The 13,761-nt window shown below is 58.2% G+C and overlaps 1 protein-coding gene across 1 annotated transcript; it reads right to left on the bottom strand.

Moving 5' to 3' along the window:
• Positions 1-3,108: 3,108 nt before the first annotated feature.
• Positions 3,109-12,121, bottom strand: NES (nestin). The gene is made up of 4 exons (NM_001206591.1): positions 11,339-12,121; positions 10,156-10,280; positions 8,297-8,370; positions 3,109-8,061 (listed from the first exon to the last, which is right to left on the bottom strand). The coding sequence occupies exons 1-4, from the start codon at positions 12,119-12,121 to the stop codon at positions 3,647-3,649; spliced, it is 5,397 nt and encodes a 1,798-aa protein (NP_001193520.1). The 3' UTR covers positions 3,109-3,646.
• Between the last annotated feature and the right edge of the window lie 1,640 nt (positions 12,122-13,761).

Genomic DNA, 13,761 nt, shown 5'->3' with positions numbered 1-13,761 from the left:
CAGAGCCCAAAGCCCAGGCCTTTGATTTCCTCTGGGACTCTGGCAGCAGCCGGCGGCAGGGCGGCAGGGACAGCATCAGGCTGGGCTGAATGGAGAACTCAGCCCCTGACCTCACCCTCCCAGGCGCCTCGGCCTGCACAGCCTTATAAGGAAGTGCCCCAAACAAACCGAGGAAGCCACCTCCGGCCCCCCACCCTGCCCCCACCCCGTTCAGAGGCTATATTTACCCAGAGGAGGCCCCAGAATAACCTCCCACTTGTCCTTGTGCTGGGGAGGGTTGGGGGATGGCGGGAGCAGCCTCCTGGTTCCCTCCCCTGGGACTCCACCCTCCCGAATGCTTCCTGTTGTCTGACCTCATCACAGTCATTCATTCATTCACTTATTTATTCAGTCTGTGGTTACTGAGCACCCTTGGGCCCCCAGGCACCGTGTCAGACCAAGGCCACGCTGTCCCAGGGCTTTCGAGACAACACCGTCTCCGAGGGACCACAGTCCCCTGGTCCTCCTTCTCAGGCTCCTGCCCAAGTGTCCTCCCAGCTGGAGTTCCTGGGGGCTCTGTTCTGGGTGACCTCTAGGCCTGAAGTAAAGTGAAATGTTACTCACTCAGTCGTGTCCGACTCTTTGTGACGTCTTGGACTGTAGCCCATCAGGCTCCTCTGTCCATGGAATTCTCCAGGCAAGAATACTGGAGTGGGTTGCCATTTCCTTCTCCAGGGGATCTTCCTGACCCAGGGATTGAACCTGGGTCTCCTGCATTGCGGGTGGATTCTTTACCATCTGAGCCGCCACCTTTCTGTCTCCCACAGTGGATCACCAAGTCCTGAGACTCTGCTTCCCTTCTGCGCTTGCTCTGCAGTCCCCCTGCTCCCCTTATCCCCTGCCTGGACCACGGCAAGACCCTGAAGCCCTTCTACCTACCCCAATCCACTCTCACACAGCAGCCGGAAAGTTCGGAGACTCATTTCCCTTAGGATGAAAGCCGTATTTCCTGGTTGCCTAGGGAGGCCTTAGCCCCCTGGCCCCCAACTCCTCTTTAGCCTTATTGTGAACCTTTTTACCCCTCACTCTCCACCTTCTGGTCACACAAGCCTTCGTTCTGTCCGTCAAATGCACAAACTTGTCTTCCTGCCCCAGGATTTTCCACATGCTGTTCCCTCTGGCTAGAATGCTTGTCCTCCCCCTCCTCTTGTCTCCTCCTCCCTACACCTGCCAGCTCCAGCTCCTCTTTTAGGCTCCTAGAGTAGCCTTCCCTGACCACCTCCTCCCAGCCTCCCCCAGTTCAGATCAGGTGGGAGCCTGCTGTCTGCTCCCACAGTCTCCTGCCTGTCTCCGTTTCCGAATATGATTTCCACTCAGAAGCCCTTGTTCAGTTAGAAGGCAGAGCTTTCCGGGTCAGGAACCCTGGACTCCCAACGCTAGCATGGTCCGTGGCGCACAGTACATGCCCCATTAGCAGCTGACAGTCCCTGTTTCCATCCAACCATTATTTCTCCAGCTGCACAGACTTCCATTGCCAGAGAGGACACATCTCCCATGCCATACCTCCTCTAGAGAGTCCTCACTTCTGTCTAACTGACATTCCTCCCCCTCTTAGAGATGTCAGCAGAAATGGCTATAGTTCTGCAGGGGACTAGGGGCCCTGGTGTGTGTGTGTTGGGCGGTGGCAGGATGGCCCGGACACAGGGAAGGACTCAGCCTCTGTCCTTGGCCCTTCGCCTAAGTGGGGGTGCCCGAGGGCCTGGGGAGACCAAGTACAGGGCTCGTCTGTCCCATCAGAGGAGCAGGGAGGGGGCCTTATTTGCCCGGATGCCAGTGTGCTGGCCCCCAGCCTGGCAGCCTGGTGAGATCAGACATGGCCTTGTTAGCAATGGGCACAGGAAGGAGAGTGGAGGCCAGGAGGGCCACCAGCATCCTAGACCCCAAGGGCCAGGGTGTGTGTGAAATGGGAGGCCTGGATAACCAACACAGAAACTCCCAGAAGGCAGAGAAGGTGTGGGTAGAGAAGCAGACAGTGGGGTCCTGTCGGGGGCCTCCTGTCCACCCCCTCCTTGTTGGGAGGACGAGCTAAAGTCAGAGGGGTTGAGATTTCATCTTGTTATCTTCCCCTGGCCTCAACCTGAGGCCCGAGAAAAGAAAGGGCCTGCCTCTGGCCTTGGGATTGTCTCTCCAACCGAGAACATTCATCTGGCAGCTCCTGCCCCACCCCCACCCAGAGTATTTAGGTGTCGCTGGCCTGCTTTTCTTCCCTCCAGAGCTCAGATGGGGGAGTGGCTTCTATTTGGGTATCCTGACTACAAGGCCTTCAAGCCCAGCCTAATCCGGGCACCCCTGGTCCCTCCTGGCTCTATACAGGGACCCAGAGAACTCCTGGGAAGGGGGGTATTCTTGGGAAGTTGCTGTGGCTGGGTGGACCCCCAATCTAACCCCAGGCATCAGCATATCCCATCACTGCTCTTTCGTTTCACCAGACAGCTTCAGTTTATCCCCCCTCACCTCCACTTTCTTGTCTTCCCTGTCTCCTGCTTCCGCTTGCAAGGAGGTCCTACTGAAGATCTAACCTGTAACCCGCTGGCTTCTCCTAGCCTGCTCCCTGCTCTCTCTGCCCTGGGAGGCCCATGTCTGTCCTTGTGTGGCAGAATCTGAGGTTCAGAGAAGTTGAGCACTGACCTGAGGCCACACAGCCAGACTGAGGCAGAACAGACCTCCTTCTTCCCTCACCCGGCTCTGACCCGGCCAGTCTGAACAGACACCAAGGCCAGACAATTGTTTGGGTTTGGGGGCAAGGGGGCTTATTATGCTGGCGGCGCTGAGGGGCTGGCAGGGAGGACATGCAACAGTGGGGGTGGCCCCAAGCCCTAATCCCTGTAATCAGCGCTGTGGGCAGAGATGATGACAAGCCTGGTTTCTGCAGGCGCCAAGGTCACCTGGGTTGGCACCCCCAGCCTTCCCCTGCCTGGCTTGTCTCCACCATGAGGCCTTCCAGAATCTTCTCTCCCCAGCAGGCAGCCCCTCCCCAAGACCAGCGTCTCCTGCTCCCCTCTACCCTGGCTCTTCTGCCTCTGCGTCAACCCTGAGGCTCCCCTGAATTGAGGAAGGAAGAGTCCAGACTTTGTAGGCGGAGGCATTACTTTATTCAGGCGGGGATGAGCCAGACGGGGCCACAACATGGCAGGTCTATGGAGGGGTCAGGACACAGGAGCACCCCCTCACCCTCATTAGCCACCAGCCAACCATCTCATGAGGGTGCAGGGAGGAAGGGCAGAGCTGATAAGCCCTGGCACATGGAACACCAGAGCCCCTCCCTTTGGAAGGGCCGCTGAGCCCTGGCCTTTTCCAGCTAATGGGATGGGAGGAAAGGAGCTGCGATGGAAAGGAGGGGCTAGTCCTACAGGTTCAGTTGGCTTCAGCCCCACGGGACGGTGCAGGCAGGCTGTCCCTGCTATGCAGAGGCCAGGGGGCTGGCAGCTATTCCCGGAGTCTCCACGCTTGGACCGGGCCCCTTTGCCACACCCGTTTCCCCCTGGCCAACCGGGCCTCTGGGATAGAAACCACAGGTCAAGAGAGTGCAGGTTAAGGGTGCTGCCCCGAGCAGGGAGGGGGTTGGGGACGCCCCTCCGCCCAATGCCTCCGTGTAGGAGAGCTCTCTCTAGTCCTCCCCTGAGGACCAGGAGTCTCCATCACCTTCTCTCTGACTGAACTTCAGGAACTGGCCTTGGCCCAGGTGAAGAGGAGCCCCTGCCCATGGGGCCTTCAGGGAAGCCCCCTCCTCCTCTGAGGGGCTCCCTCGGTCCCCCCCAGCAGCCCCCGGTTTCCCCTGGCCTCCCCCCTCGGACTGCTCCAGCCCGTTCACCACGCCCCCATTCATGCGCTCCAGCTCTTCCTTCAGGCTGGGGCCTGGGCCACCATCAAGGGTGTCCTCCACCCCGCTGAGGGTCCCCAGAGGGCCAGGGACCTGGTCCTCCGTCTCCAGGGGAGCAGCATCAGACTCTTCCTCTGAGCCTGAGGCCTCAGTGCTGTTCTGGGACTCGGTCTCCAGGGCAGTCACGGGGGCGTCGGCTGCCGCGCCCCTTGGGCCATCGTCCCAGGGGACACTGACACCCACGGTCTCAGACTCCAGGAGGTGCCCTCCCTGAGGGCCGCTCAGGGCGGGGAGGCTGCCCACAGAGGGCGCTGGCCCCCAATGCCCTGGCCCTGGCTCCCTCCCCTCTTCTTCATCTTCTTCCTCGCCCTCCTCCCCGCTCTCTTCCTCATCTGCAAATCCGTCAGATTCACCATCACGATCCCAGGCTGCAGGCTCCAGGAGCAGCTGGGGCACTTGGCTCAGAGGTTCTTCCCCCTCCCCCGGGACCCCGGGAAGGAGAGAAGCCTCAGTCCCCAGGTCCTCAAACTCTTCCGACAGCTCAGAATCATGGCCACGTTCCTCCTCCTCAGCTCCCTCCTCTTCTTCCTCCTCTGAGGGCTGGGCCCCAAGGCTCTTGGAGGCTGGGACCACAGGATCCCAGCCTTCTTTTCTGGGCTCCCCTTGAGGGGAGGGCCTCTGCTCTCCAGGCAGGTCCCACTTGGGGGAAGCGGGGGACCTGAGGTAGAGGCCTAGGGGAGTGGAGTCAGGAAGGGTCTCCCCTAGCTCATCCGCCTCGCTCTCTTCTCTGCTCTCCTCCCCTTCCTCCTGGAGGCCCTCAGGGATCCCCCCAGAGCCCAGATCCTCCTGCTCACCTCCTGCCTTTCCTACGACCTCAGCCCTGCCCTCCAGCCCCCAGCTGGCTTCTTGGTTCCCCTCAGCCAGGGGCTGGGGCCCAGGGGCATCTTCAGGGATTAGGCTGGGCAAGCAGGACTCAGTGGGCCTCAGACTGGGGGGCCCCAGCAGTGGTTTGGCATCCTCCTCAGCTCCCTCTGACCCCAGGGGCCTGGGCTGGAGGGTATCACTTCCCTCGTGAGACCACAAGGTCTCAGCTGAGACTGGCTCCTCTGTTTTCCCAAGGGCCCCAGATTCTGACTCCTCCCAGTCCCTAGGAGTCTCCAACGGGTCTCTGCTCTTCCCGGACTCAGGCTCCAGAGTGCCTGCCTCCTCCAGCTCCTTTCTGGGCCCTTCCAAGCCCTGTACCTTCTTTGCTGCCATACCTCCCTCCCCCAGGGGTGGCTCCATCACCTCCTCTCTGGCCAGGCCACCTGGGTCCTCCAGCTTTACTGCCTCCTGCTCGGGTCCCCGTTCCACTCCCTCAGACCTGCCCATGGCCCTCTCTAACTCCAAGGTGACCTCTGGGGAGGCTCGGCCACCCCCTGGGGCCACATCCTCATCTTCCAACTCGGGCTCCATCACCTCTGATGTTCCCTGGGCAGCCGGGAGGCCCAGGGCCCCCACCTGCTCTGGCTGCTCCTCAGGGTCCTGGAGGCCCGCAGCGCCTCCTGCCCCTCCGGCACCCTCAGCTGGGAGCCTCTGCTCTTTGGGCTCAGGGCTGCCTGGCTGCCCCTCACCTGGGCCCCAGGCCTCACCTGTGGCTGTCAGCTGCAGCTGACCCTGCTCCACCACCTCCCCCTCCGCAGGGGAGCTATCCAGTTCTTTCAGTTCCAGCTCTGCCCCATCCCCACTGTCCACTCCAGCCCTCCCCGGAGGCCGCTCCTGATCCAGTTCTTGGTCCCCCTGCATTGCATCTCCCCACTTCTGCTGCTGTGCAGAGAGTGGCAGCTCCTGCCCCTGCTCCTCCAGGGGCCTCAGTGACGCCTGACTCTCTTCCTGCTCCACGTCCTCTTCCTCTTCCAAGTGCCTTAGACTTCCCTTGTCGGCCTCCTCTAGAGACTGCAAATTCTCCACGTTCCACTCTGCCAGAGAGCCCAGTGACTCTTGATTCTCCTTCTCTGGGGGTCTCAGTGTCTCATGGTTCCCTTCCACAGACCCCAGTGGCTCTTGACTTTCCTTTTCTAGAGGTTTCAGTATTTCCAGGTTTTCCTCTTCTGTAGGCTTTAGTGGTTCTGGAGTCTCTGTTTCTAAAGACCTCACTGCCTCTGTACTCTTTTCATTTAGGGACCTCAATAACTCTTGATTCTCTTTTTCAAGAGGTCTAACTATCTCCTGATCTTTTCCAAGAGACTTTAGTGTCTCTGGTTTCACTTTTTCTAGAGGGCTCAATGTCATCTGGCCTTCTTCTTCTAGAGATCTCATTGCCTCCTGGTCTTCTAGAGATCTCAGTAATTCCTGTTTTTCTTCTTCTGGAGGTCTCATCACCTCCTGTTTTTCTTTTTCTAGAGACCTCAGCGGCTCCTGGTTTTCTTCTTCTAGAGGTCTCATTGCCTCGTGGTCTTCTAGAGACCTTAGTGACTCCTGTTTTTCTTTTTCTAGAGGTCTCACTGTCTCCTGGTCTTCTTCTAAAGCTCTCATTTCCTCCTGGTCTTCTTCTAGAGACATCAGTGGCTCCTGTTTTTCTTCTTCTGGAGGTCTCGTCGCCTCCTGTTTTTCTTTTTCTAGAGACCTCAGCGGCTCCTGGTTTTCTTCTTCTAGAGGTCTCATTGCCTCCTGGTCTTCTAGAGACCTCAGCGGCTCCTGGTTTTCTTCTTCTAGAGGTCTCATTGCCTCCTGGTCTTCTAGAGACCTCAGTGACTCCTCTTTTTCTTTTTCTAGAGACCTCAGCAGCTCCTGGTTTTCTTCTTCTAGAGGTCTCACTGCCTCCTGGTCTTCTTCTAGAGACCTCAGTGGCTCCTGGTCTTCTTTTTCTAGAGACCTCAGCAGCTCCTGGTCTTCTCTTTCTGGAGGTCTCACTGCCTCCTGGTCTTCTTCTAAAGAACTCAGGGACTCTGGTTTGTCTCTTTCTAGAGGTCTCAAAGCCTCATGATTCTCATCTTCTGGAGCCCGCAGGGATTCATGATTCTCTTTCCCTAGCGGTCTTGACGTCTCCTGGTCTTCTTCTTCTAGAGACCTCAGTGGCTCCTGATTGTCTTTGGCTAGGAGTCTCAGTGTTCCCTGGTTCTCTACTTCTTGACATCTCAGTGGCTCTTGACTCTCCTTTTCTAGAGTTCTCAATGACTCAGCGTTCTCCTCTTCTAAAGACCTCACTAATTCTTGATTTTCCTTTCCTGGATATAAGAATGTCTCTACATTAACTTCAAGAGACCTCATTATTTCTTGATTCTCCTTTCCTAGAGATGGCAATGTCTGTGGATCCTCTTTTCCTATAGGCTTAAGTAGTTCTAGAGTTTCTTTTTCTAGAGATCTCATTACCTCCGTTTCCTTTCCTTCTAAAGACTTCAATAATTCTTGATTCTCCTTTTCTAGTATTTTTAGTGTTTCTAAGTTCTCTTCTTCCAAAGACCTCAGAGATTCCAGATTCTCCTTCTCTAGAGATCTTATAGTCTCATGGCTCTGTTTTTCCAGTGGAATCGATGGCTTTTGAATCTCTTCTTCCAGAGAGTTCAGAGCTTCTTTTTCCAAAGGGCCCTGGGCATCTTGGATTTCTTTCACGTCCAGACCCGCCTCTTCTTGACACGTTTCCTGCTGCAAGCTGCTCACTGCTTTGGCCTCTACCACTGTTTCTTTCTCTGTCAGCCCCCACAGTTGGCCTTCATCTTCCTCCTGGGATCTGCTGGACTCTCTAGATGCACTGGGTTCTCCATCTTTGGTCTCTAGACTGGAGTGGTCAGGGCTGAGGGCTGGAGCCAGGGAGGCATGATCTTCAGGGGACTGGCTTGGACTGGGCTCTTGTTGCTGGCCCCCAGGCTCCTCTGGTCCTGGCAGGACGCTGGCGGGGATGGCCACCTTGGCTTCAGCCCACATGACTTCTGGCACCTGTTGCCTCCCAACTCGTGCTTGGGGCAGAGACACAGGGGCATCCTGGGCTCTGATCTCGGCATCTACAGCAGGGCAGGGAGCCTGAGGGGTGGGTGGGATGGGGGTGCTGGCTGAGGTCGGGGTGCGAGCCTGAAGGAATTCCTGGCTCTTCAGAAAGGTTGGCACAGGTGTTTCAAGGGTACCAGGCAAAGGTGAGGAGAGGGGAGTAGGGCTCAGGACAGAAAGCAGAGGTCCCGGACGCCGGCCCTCTGGGGTCCCAGGGAAATGTAGCTCCAGCTTAGGGTCTGGAAAGGCAAAGAGGGGAAAATGGTGTCAGGACAGATCAGCTGGGATGGGGAGGAGTACCCTGACCCTGCTCCTGCCTTTTTTGGGCTGGGCTAAGAGCATGCTCATTGATGTTAGGGGCCATGGGGTCAAGAATTAGGCTTTCCTGCTTCTCATCTCAAAAAATAAATCGCTCTGGGGTATGAAGAGGAAGCAAAGGTAAAGTTCTGGGGGAAACCTGGCCCCTCCTCTTACCCAGAAAGCTGAGGGAAGCCTTGGAACCGCTTGCAGGTGTCTGCAGCCGTGAGTTCTCAGCCTCTAGGAGGGTCCTGGGGACGAAGGAAGAAAAGCCGGGTCAGCCCTCTGCCCACAGGCCAGCAGGCCAGCCAGCCAGGGGAAAGTCACAGGCCCCCCGCCTGGCAGGCCTCCTCCTCACTTTCACCACTATCACACAAAAGCCACAATGGGGTTGTGCTTGGCTCTGCCCATGAAATCACATGGTCACACCCACAGATAGCACACACTTGCTCACACAGAGTCACACACTTATTTGAACACACAGCTGGACTCACAGACACACAAGCGGTTCCCACACAGTCGACACAGAGTACACACACCCCCACACAGCGCTTAGACTAGTCCCCTCCCCATCCCAGGCCTATGACCTCATCCTCCGGGTGGGGGGCCGATTCTCATGCTAATTGCTGCCTTTGTCCACACCGCCATCTGGAGGGTCTGAGGAGGGGGCTTCCCTGGGGAAGTGGGAATTCTCAGGCCGTTCCCATGGGATAGGCTCCCCCCTCCTCCTCCTACTCCTCCCCCAGGGCCCCCAGAGCTGGTTACAGACAAAAACAAAAGAATTCAGCTCCCTCTCTCCAAATCCTTTTCATGCCTCAAAACCCAGGTTAAGCCTGCCCAGACCTTTCCCCTCAGTGGTTTGACAAGGGGTCAAGGCTCTTATCTGGGGATCTCTAAGTAGTCTGGATCCCAAGCCTTTCAGGGCAATGAAGGTCTTTGTGTCCACGCCCCTGCCTTAGTGTCCCATGGGGACTAAGAAGGCGGGGACCAGTTGCGGGGAAGGAGGACCGATCAAATCAACAAGTTATGCCGAACATCTATCGGCTCTGTGCTCTTCTTCATCATCTCTGAGTCTGGTTAGCATTTTCTCGGTTCTTCCTGCTGCAGCACCGAGCTGCTCTCTGATCTCTGTGGAGGTGGAGCCCCTTCCTTCTCATCCTTGGAGCCTCACTGACTTTCCTCCTCTGGACCCTGCCTCCCCTCCCCTCCTGAGCTTTTTCCAGGGCCCCTGCTTTTGTTCGTCAGTGGATTCTCGGGGCATTGTCTTCATAGGCTCTCCAGCCCTGGCCCCACCCTGCGGGCTTGCAGTACGCAATCCTTCACCATGGCAAAGCCCCTTCCTTCCTCAGGCTCCATCAGTGGGGCCTTGGCTAACCAGATCAGTTTCCCAGGCGAGACTGTGGGTTTGCCCAAGGCCACAGAGCCAGAGAAGCAGCACTTCCTTGGTCTCAACCTTTCCTGAGCCAACAGGGTATGGTCAGTAGATGGGCTGGGCAAGGCCAAGGCCAAGGGCACCAAGGCTTGATAGGAGTCAGGCCCCCGGACATTCAGGATGGAAAGGACTTTGGTTGTCACCTAGCCCATCTCCCATCCTCCAGACCGGGAGACTGAGGCCCAGGTCAGGTGGCAAGTCGGTGCCACCAGCCCACACCTGCGGTTCCTCCTTCCTGAGGCTGCTCAAGGACATCACCCTCTTGGTGTGAGTGTGCACACACAGGGACTGGGCTTTTCAGCCCCTTGGGGGTAATGTTCTGGATGCAGATGACCTCTAGGTGTCCAGCCTTCTCCTTCGAGGCTGTCCCACTCAGCTATATCACCGCTCCTTGGAGGGTCTCCTGGGCACAGGATACTTCTCCGGTCTTGAACCCACAGGAGAGCAGGTGGGCTTAGGTGGAAGGGATCAGCCTAGGGTCACAGGACCAAGTGGTGGCAGAGCCCCCACCCCACCCATGGCTCTGGGCCCCTTCAGGCGAGGAGTCTGCCCCCACATAGACTTGTGCATCTGTGTATCCCCATGGGTCAGGGTCAGGCTCTACCTGTATGTGGCCACCTCCAGGCTGAGGGACATCTTGAGGTGTGCCAGCTGCTGCCGACCTTCCAGGACCTGGGCGATTTGGCTCTGGAGGCCTTGTTTCTCCTGCTCCAGGGCCTCCACGGCCAGCTGCAGAGCAACCCAGAGGTAGTCAGTGAAGGGGAGGGCTCCTTCCCCCTCACTCACCTCCATCCCCCTTGGCTGCTGCAGCAGCAGCTTCGCTTCCTGATTAACTTCTCCGCAGAGCAGATTCCTGCCTCCCCTACCCCACTCCCTGCCCAGAAAACCCCCTTCTGGAGCCTCTGCAAAGGGCCCCTCTCAGTCCTATCCCACGGCCTGGCTCCTCCTCTGAGGATGCTGATTAAATGGTAGCACATGCGGCTCAGAATTCAACTCCCACAGGAAGGGGGAGGTGAGGGAGGAGAGGAGATGGGTTACAGAGAGTAGGAGAAGGGGGAAAAGTGGAAGCAGAAGGAAAAACGATTAATCAACAGGCCTGGAGCCTGCAGGACTGGAAGCCAAACCGCCGGGGTCCCAGCCACTGTCTCCCGCTCCCCACCCTCGGCCCCGCCCCCTCCACTTCCCACACGTTCTCATGTTCTGGAATCTTTCTCCTCTGAAGGGGGAGTGGGGGATAGTGAGACCTCTGTCTGGGCCAGGCAGGAGGCTGTTTTCTCAGCTGCTGGTCACATCTGCGCAGTGTGAGGGGGAGCAGCTGTCCCAGGCCTCTGGAATGTACTCAGGAGCTGAAGAGCCCTGACAAGGGAGAAGGGGCTGGTGGCCCCTCATCCAGGGCCCCTCACCCTCTCCTGCCAGGGGGAGGAGGGCTGTTGAGAACTTGGAGACTGAGAGGCCAAATCCTGAGCATCTTCTGAGTGATAGCAGAGCCTAGGGAGGGGCCCAGGGGCCATCAGGGTGGGAGGTGCCATCCAGACAGGGAGGAGACTGCTACAACGTCTTGGGCCTTTCGGCCCTTCGAGGTGTGCTTTGAGAGGAACCTGAACCTCCAACCCTGCACTAGCCAGAGTTGTGAGAGTCCAGGCTGGCGGCACCAGTAATGGTTTTCTAAAAAGTGGCCCCTAAATCTACAGCCACGCCCACTGCCCACTCCCCTTCCCAGGTCTCTGAACCCCAAAAGGACTTCCTGAAGCCTTGTCTTGCCCCGTCCCCGCCCCCGGCTTCCTCACCTGGAACTGCTCAGTGGTCCGCAGCCGCTCCTGCCAGCGGCCCTCCAGCCTCTGCTCCAGCGCGGCCCTGCGCTCCTGAAGGCCGCTGCGCTCTGCCTGGAGTTGCTGCAGCTCCAGGCGACCCTCGCGGGCGCCCTGCATCGCGTGGCCTAGCCGCTCGCGGGCCTGGCCCAGCGACGTCTCCATGTGCGCCACGCGTTCCTGGTAGCCGCGCACTGCCCCACGCCACGCCTCGCCCAGCCGCTGAGCCAGCTCCTCCACCTCCGGGGCTGGCGCGGGGGGACCCCGGGGCGGAGCGGAGCCGCGGGGGGCGCAGGCAGCCTGCGCGTTCAGGCCGGCGCGCTCCTCCTCTTGCGCCACGCGCAGAGCCTCCAGCTCGCGCTCCAGCTCCGCAGCCTGGGTGCTCAGCCAGGCCTGGGCGCATTTCTCGGCCTCGACCGCACGCCGGCTGCGGGCCACCTCCTCCGCGGTCCGCTCCCGGGCCAGCCGCAGCTGCTGGCACCGACTCGCCACGCCCTCCACCTCTTCTGCCAGGTTGTCGCGCGCCACCTCGGCCGCGTGCTTCTCCCGCCAGCGCTGGTCGACGAGGGCCCGTAGGGCCGCCAGCTCGTCGTCGGCACGAGCCCTCCAGGAGGTGTCCCCGGCCTGTGCCCGGAGACCCCCGAGCTCCGCGCTGAGCAGCTCATTCTGCTCTTCTAGCGCCTTGACCCGGGCCAGGTAGGCCTCCAGGCGCCGGTTGAGCTCCCACATCTGAAAAGATTCCTCCCCCAGGCAGCCCTCCATCCTGCTCGTCTGACCCACCGAAGGTGGAGAGACTCAGGAGAGCACCAGGAGAAGCCAGCAGCTCTCAAAGCTTTGGGGACGGAAGGGAAAAGACGCGGATGGGGACAATGACGGGGCGGGGCGAGGAGCAACCGGAGCGACTGGGAGTCGGGAGTGGGAGCGAGCCTATTCATACTCCCGCCAGCCTGGCGGGAAAAGGGGCGGGACACAGCTCTTAACCCCTTAGGGTTCAGAGCGACGGCGGCAGCCTCTGTCCCTGCCGCCCCGGGGTAATGTAGAGCGGAACCAAGGGAAAATCCAGGCCGGGAAAATCCGATCCGATGGCGGTGGCTTTCAGGCGAAGGAGGGCGTGAGGCAAGGTCATCAACCCAGATAAGAGGAGATAATACACAGAACTGAGCCTGTGGAAGGGATGCCAGGGATTTAGGCCTGCGAGGGGGTGCGAGTCTGTTACTCAGGGCATCCAAGAAAAGTGTCATTGAATTCTTCTCGGACTCAGTTTCTTGATCCATAAAATGGGAGCGCTGATGGAACTCTCATGGGACGGCTGAAAGGATAGATGTGGCCATGTTTTTCCTAAATAGCAAAGACTCACCCTCCTGAAATACTGGAAGAAGGCTGCATTGAAGACAGAGGTCAGAAAACACATTGCCTGGAAAGCACCAAGTATGTGCTATTGGGAGGCACCGCGGATGCACGCACACCCCATTTCCTCAGTCTCCATCAGGAAACGAAGGAGCAGGCAAAAGGGTGTTCTTTCCATTATTCACCTCATCCTTTCTACTCCTCTTTCATATAACCTGAAGTTCATATACCCACCTTTTTGGTAATGAAACCCCACCTCTCACTCTCAGTTCTCGGGGGTCGGTGGGGGGGCGGGTAGTGGGAAGGACACTCCAGCCCGTCCTCGGTGACAGGAATTTTTGTGCAGAGGGCGCCCCCTGGTGGCTCTCAGACTGTGCCAAGACGAAGAAGCAGAAAGAGGCATCTCTTAGTCACAAGGCGTCCAAATTTATCCAGCCTTTGGAATGTGCCAAATCATGTTCTAACATTTTATTTACGTTATCTGACTGAATCCTCAAAACATCCCTTTGAGAGCTCCACAGTTCAGGAGACAAAGAGCTCACTGAGGGCGGGAGTAGCTGGGAAGGCCTTCTGGAGGAGGGGAGGTCCTTGAACTGGGTAGTGAAGGAGGTGGGATTTGGGGCTTGTAAAGGGGAACCAGCGTCAGAGGGGGAGAGCGGAGAATAATGAGATTCCTTGAAGGGGGAAGGAATTTCTGCTCATGTGCATCCAATTTAGCTCGAAACCTACTCTGTGTCAGCAGTATGTTCCACCCCTGGAGGAGCTCATGATTTGCTAACGGGAGGGCAACAACGGTGGTGGGGGTAACCAATAAGGTTGTCATAATACTTAGCATCCGAGGAGTCCACGGAGACCCAGGGGAGCACAGAGGGTGGAGAAGGTTTTCTGAGAAGGGAGCACAGCAGGATCAATGACCTGGAGGCTATCCCATTAGGCCAAGTGGAGTTTGAATTCACTGGTCCACTGGAATGCAGAGGGCAGCGGACATGGTGTGGGGGGCTGAGGCATCTCCACCCCCACATTACCTCACCAATCCTGCCGTTCGGTTTGGGCTG

Source organism: Bos taurus, chromosome 3 (assembly GCF_002263795.3).
Source record: "Bos taurus isolate L1 Dominette 01449 registration number 42190680 breed Hereford chromosome 3, ARS-UCD2.0, whole genome shotgun sequence".
NCBI classification, from domain to species: Eukaryota; Metazoa; Chordata; class Mammalia; order Artiodactyla; family Bovidae; genus Bos; species Bos taurus.
This window is presented reverse-complemented; position numbering and strand designations above follow the sequence as displayed.

Coding starts and splice junctions, on each gene's coding strand:
- NES (NM_001206591.1), bottom strand. CDS start 12,121: ATGGAGGGCTGCCTGGGGGAGGAATCTTTTCAGATGTGGGAGCTCAAC. Junction 10,281..11,338: donor GGACCACTGAGCAGTTCCAG/GTGAGGAAGCCG, acceptor GTTGCTCTGCAG/CTGGCCGTGGAGGCCCTGGA. Junction 8,062..8,296: donor GGCTTCCCTCAGCTTTCTGG/GTAAGAGGAGGG, acceptor TTGCCTTTCCAG/ACCCTAAGCTGGAGCTACAT.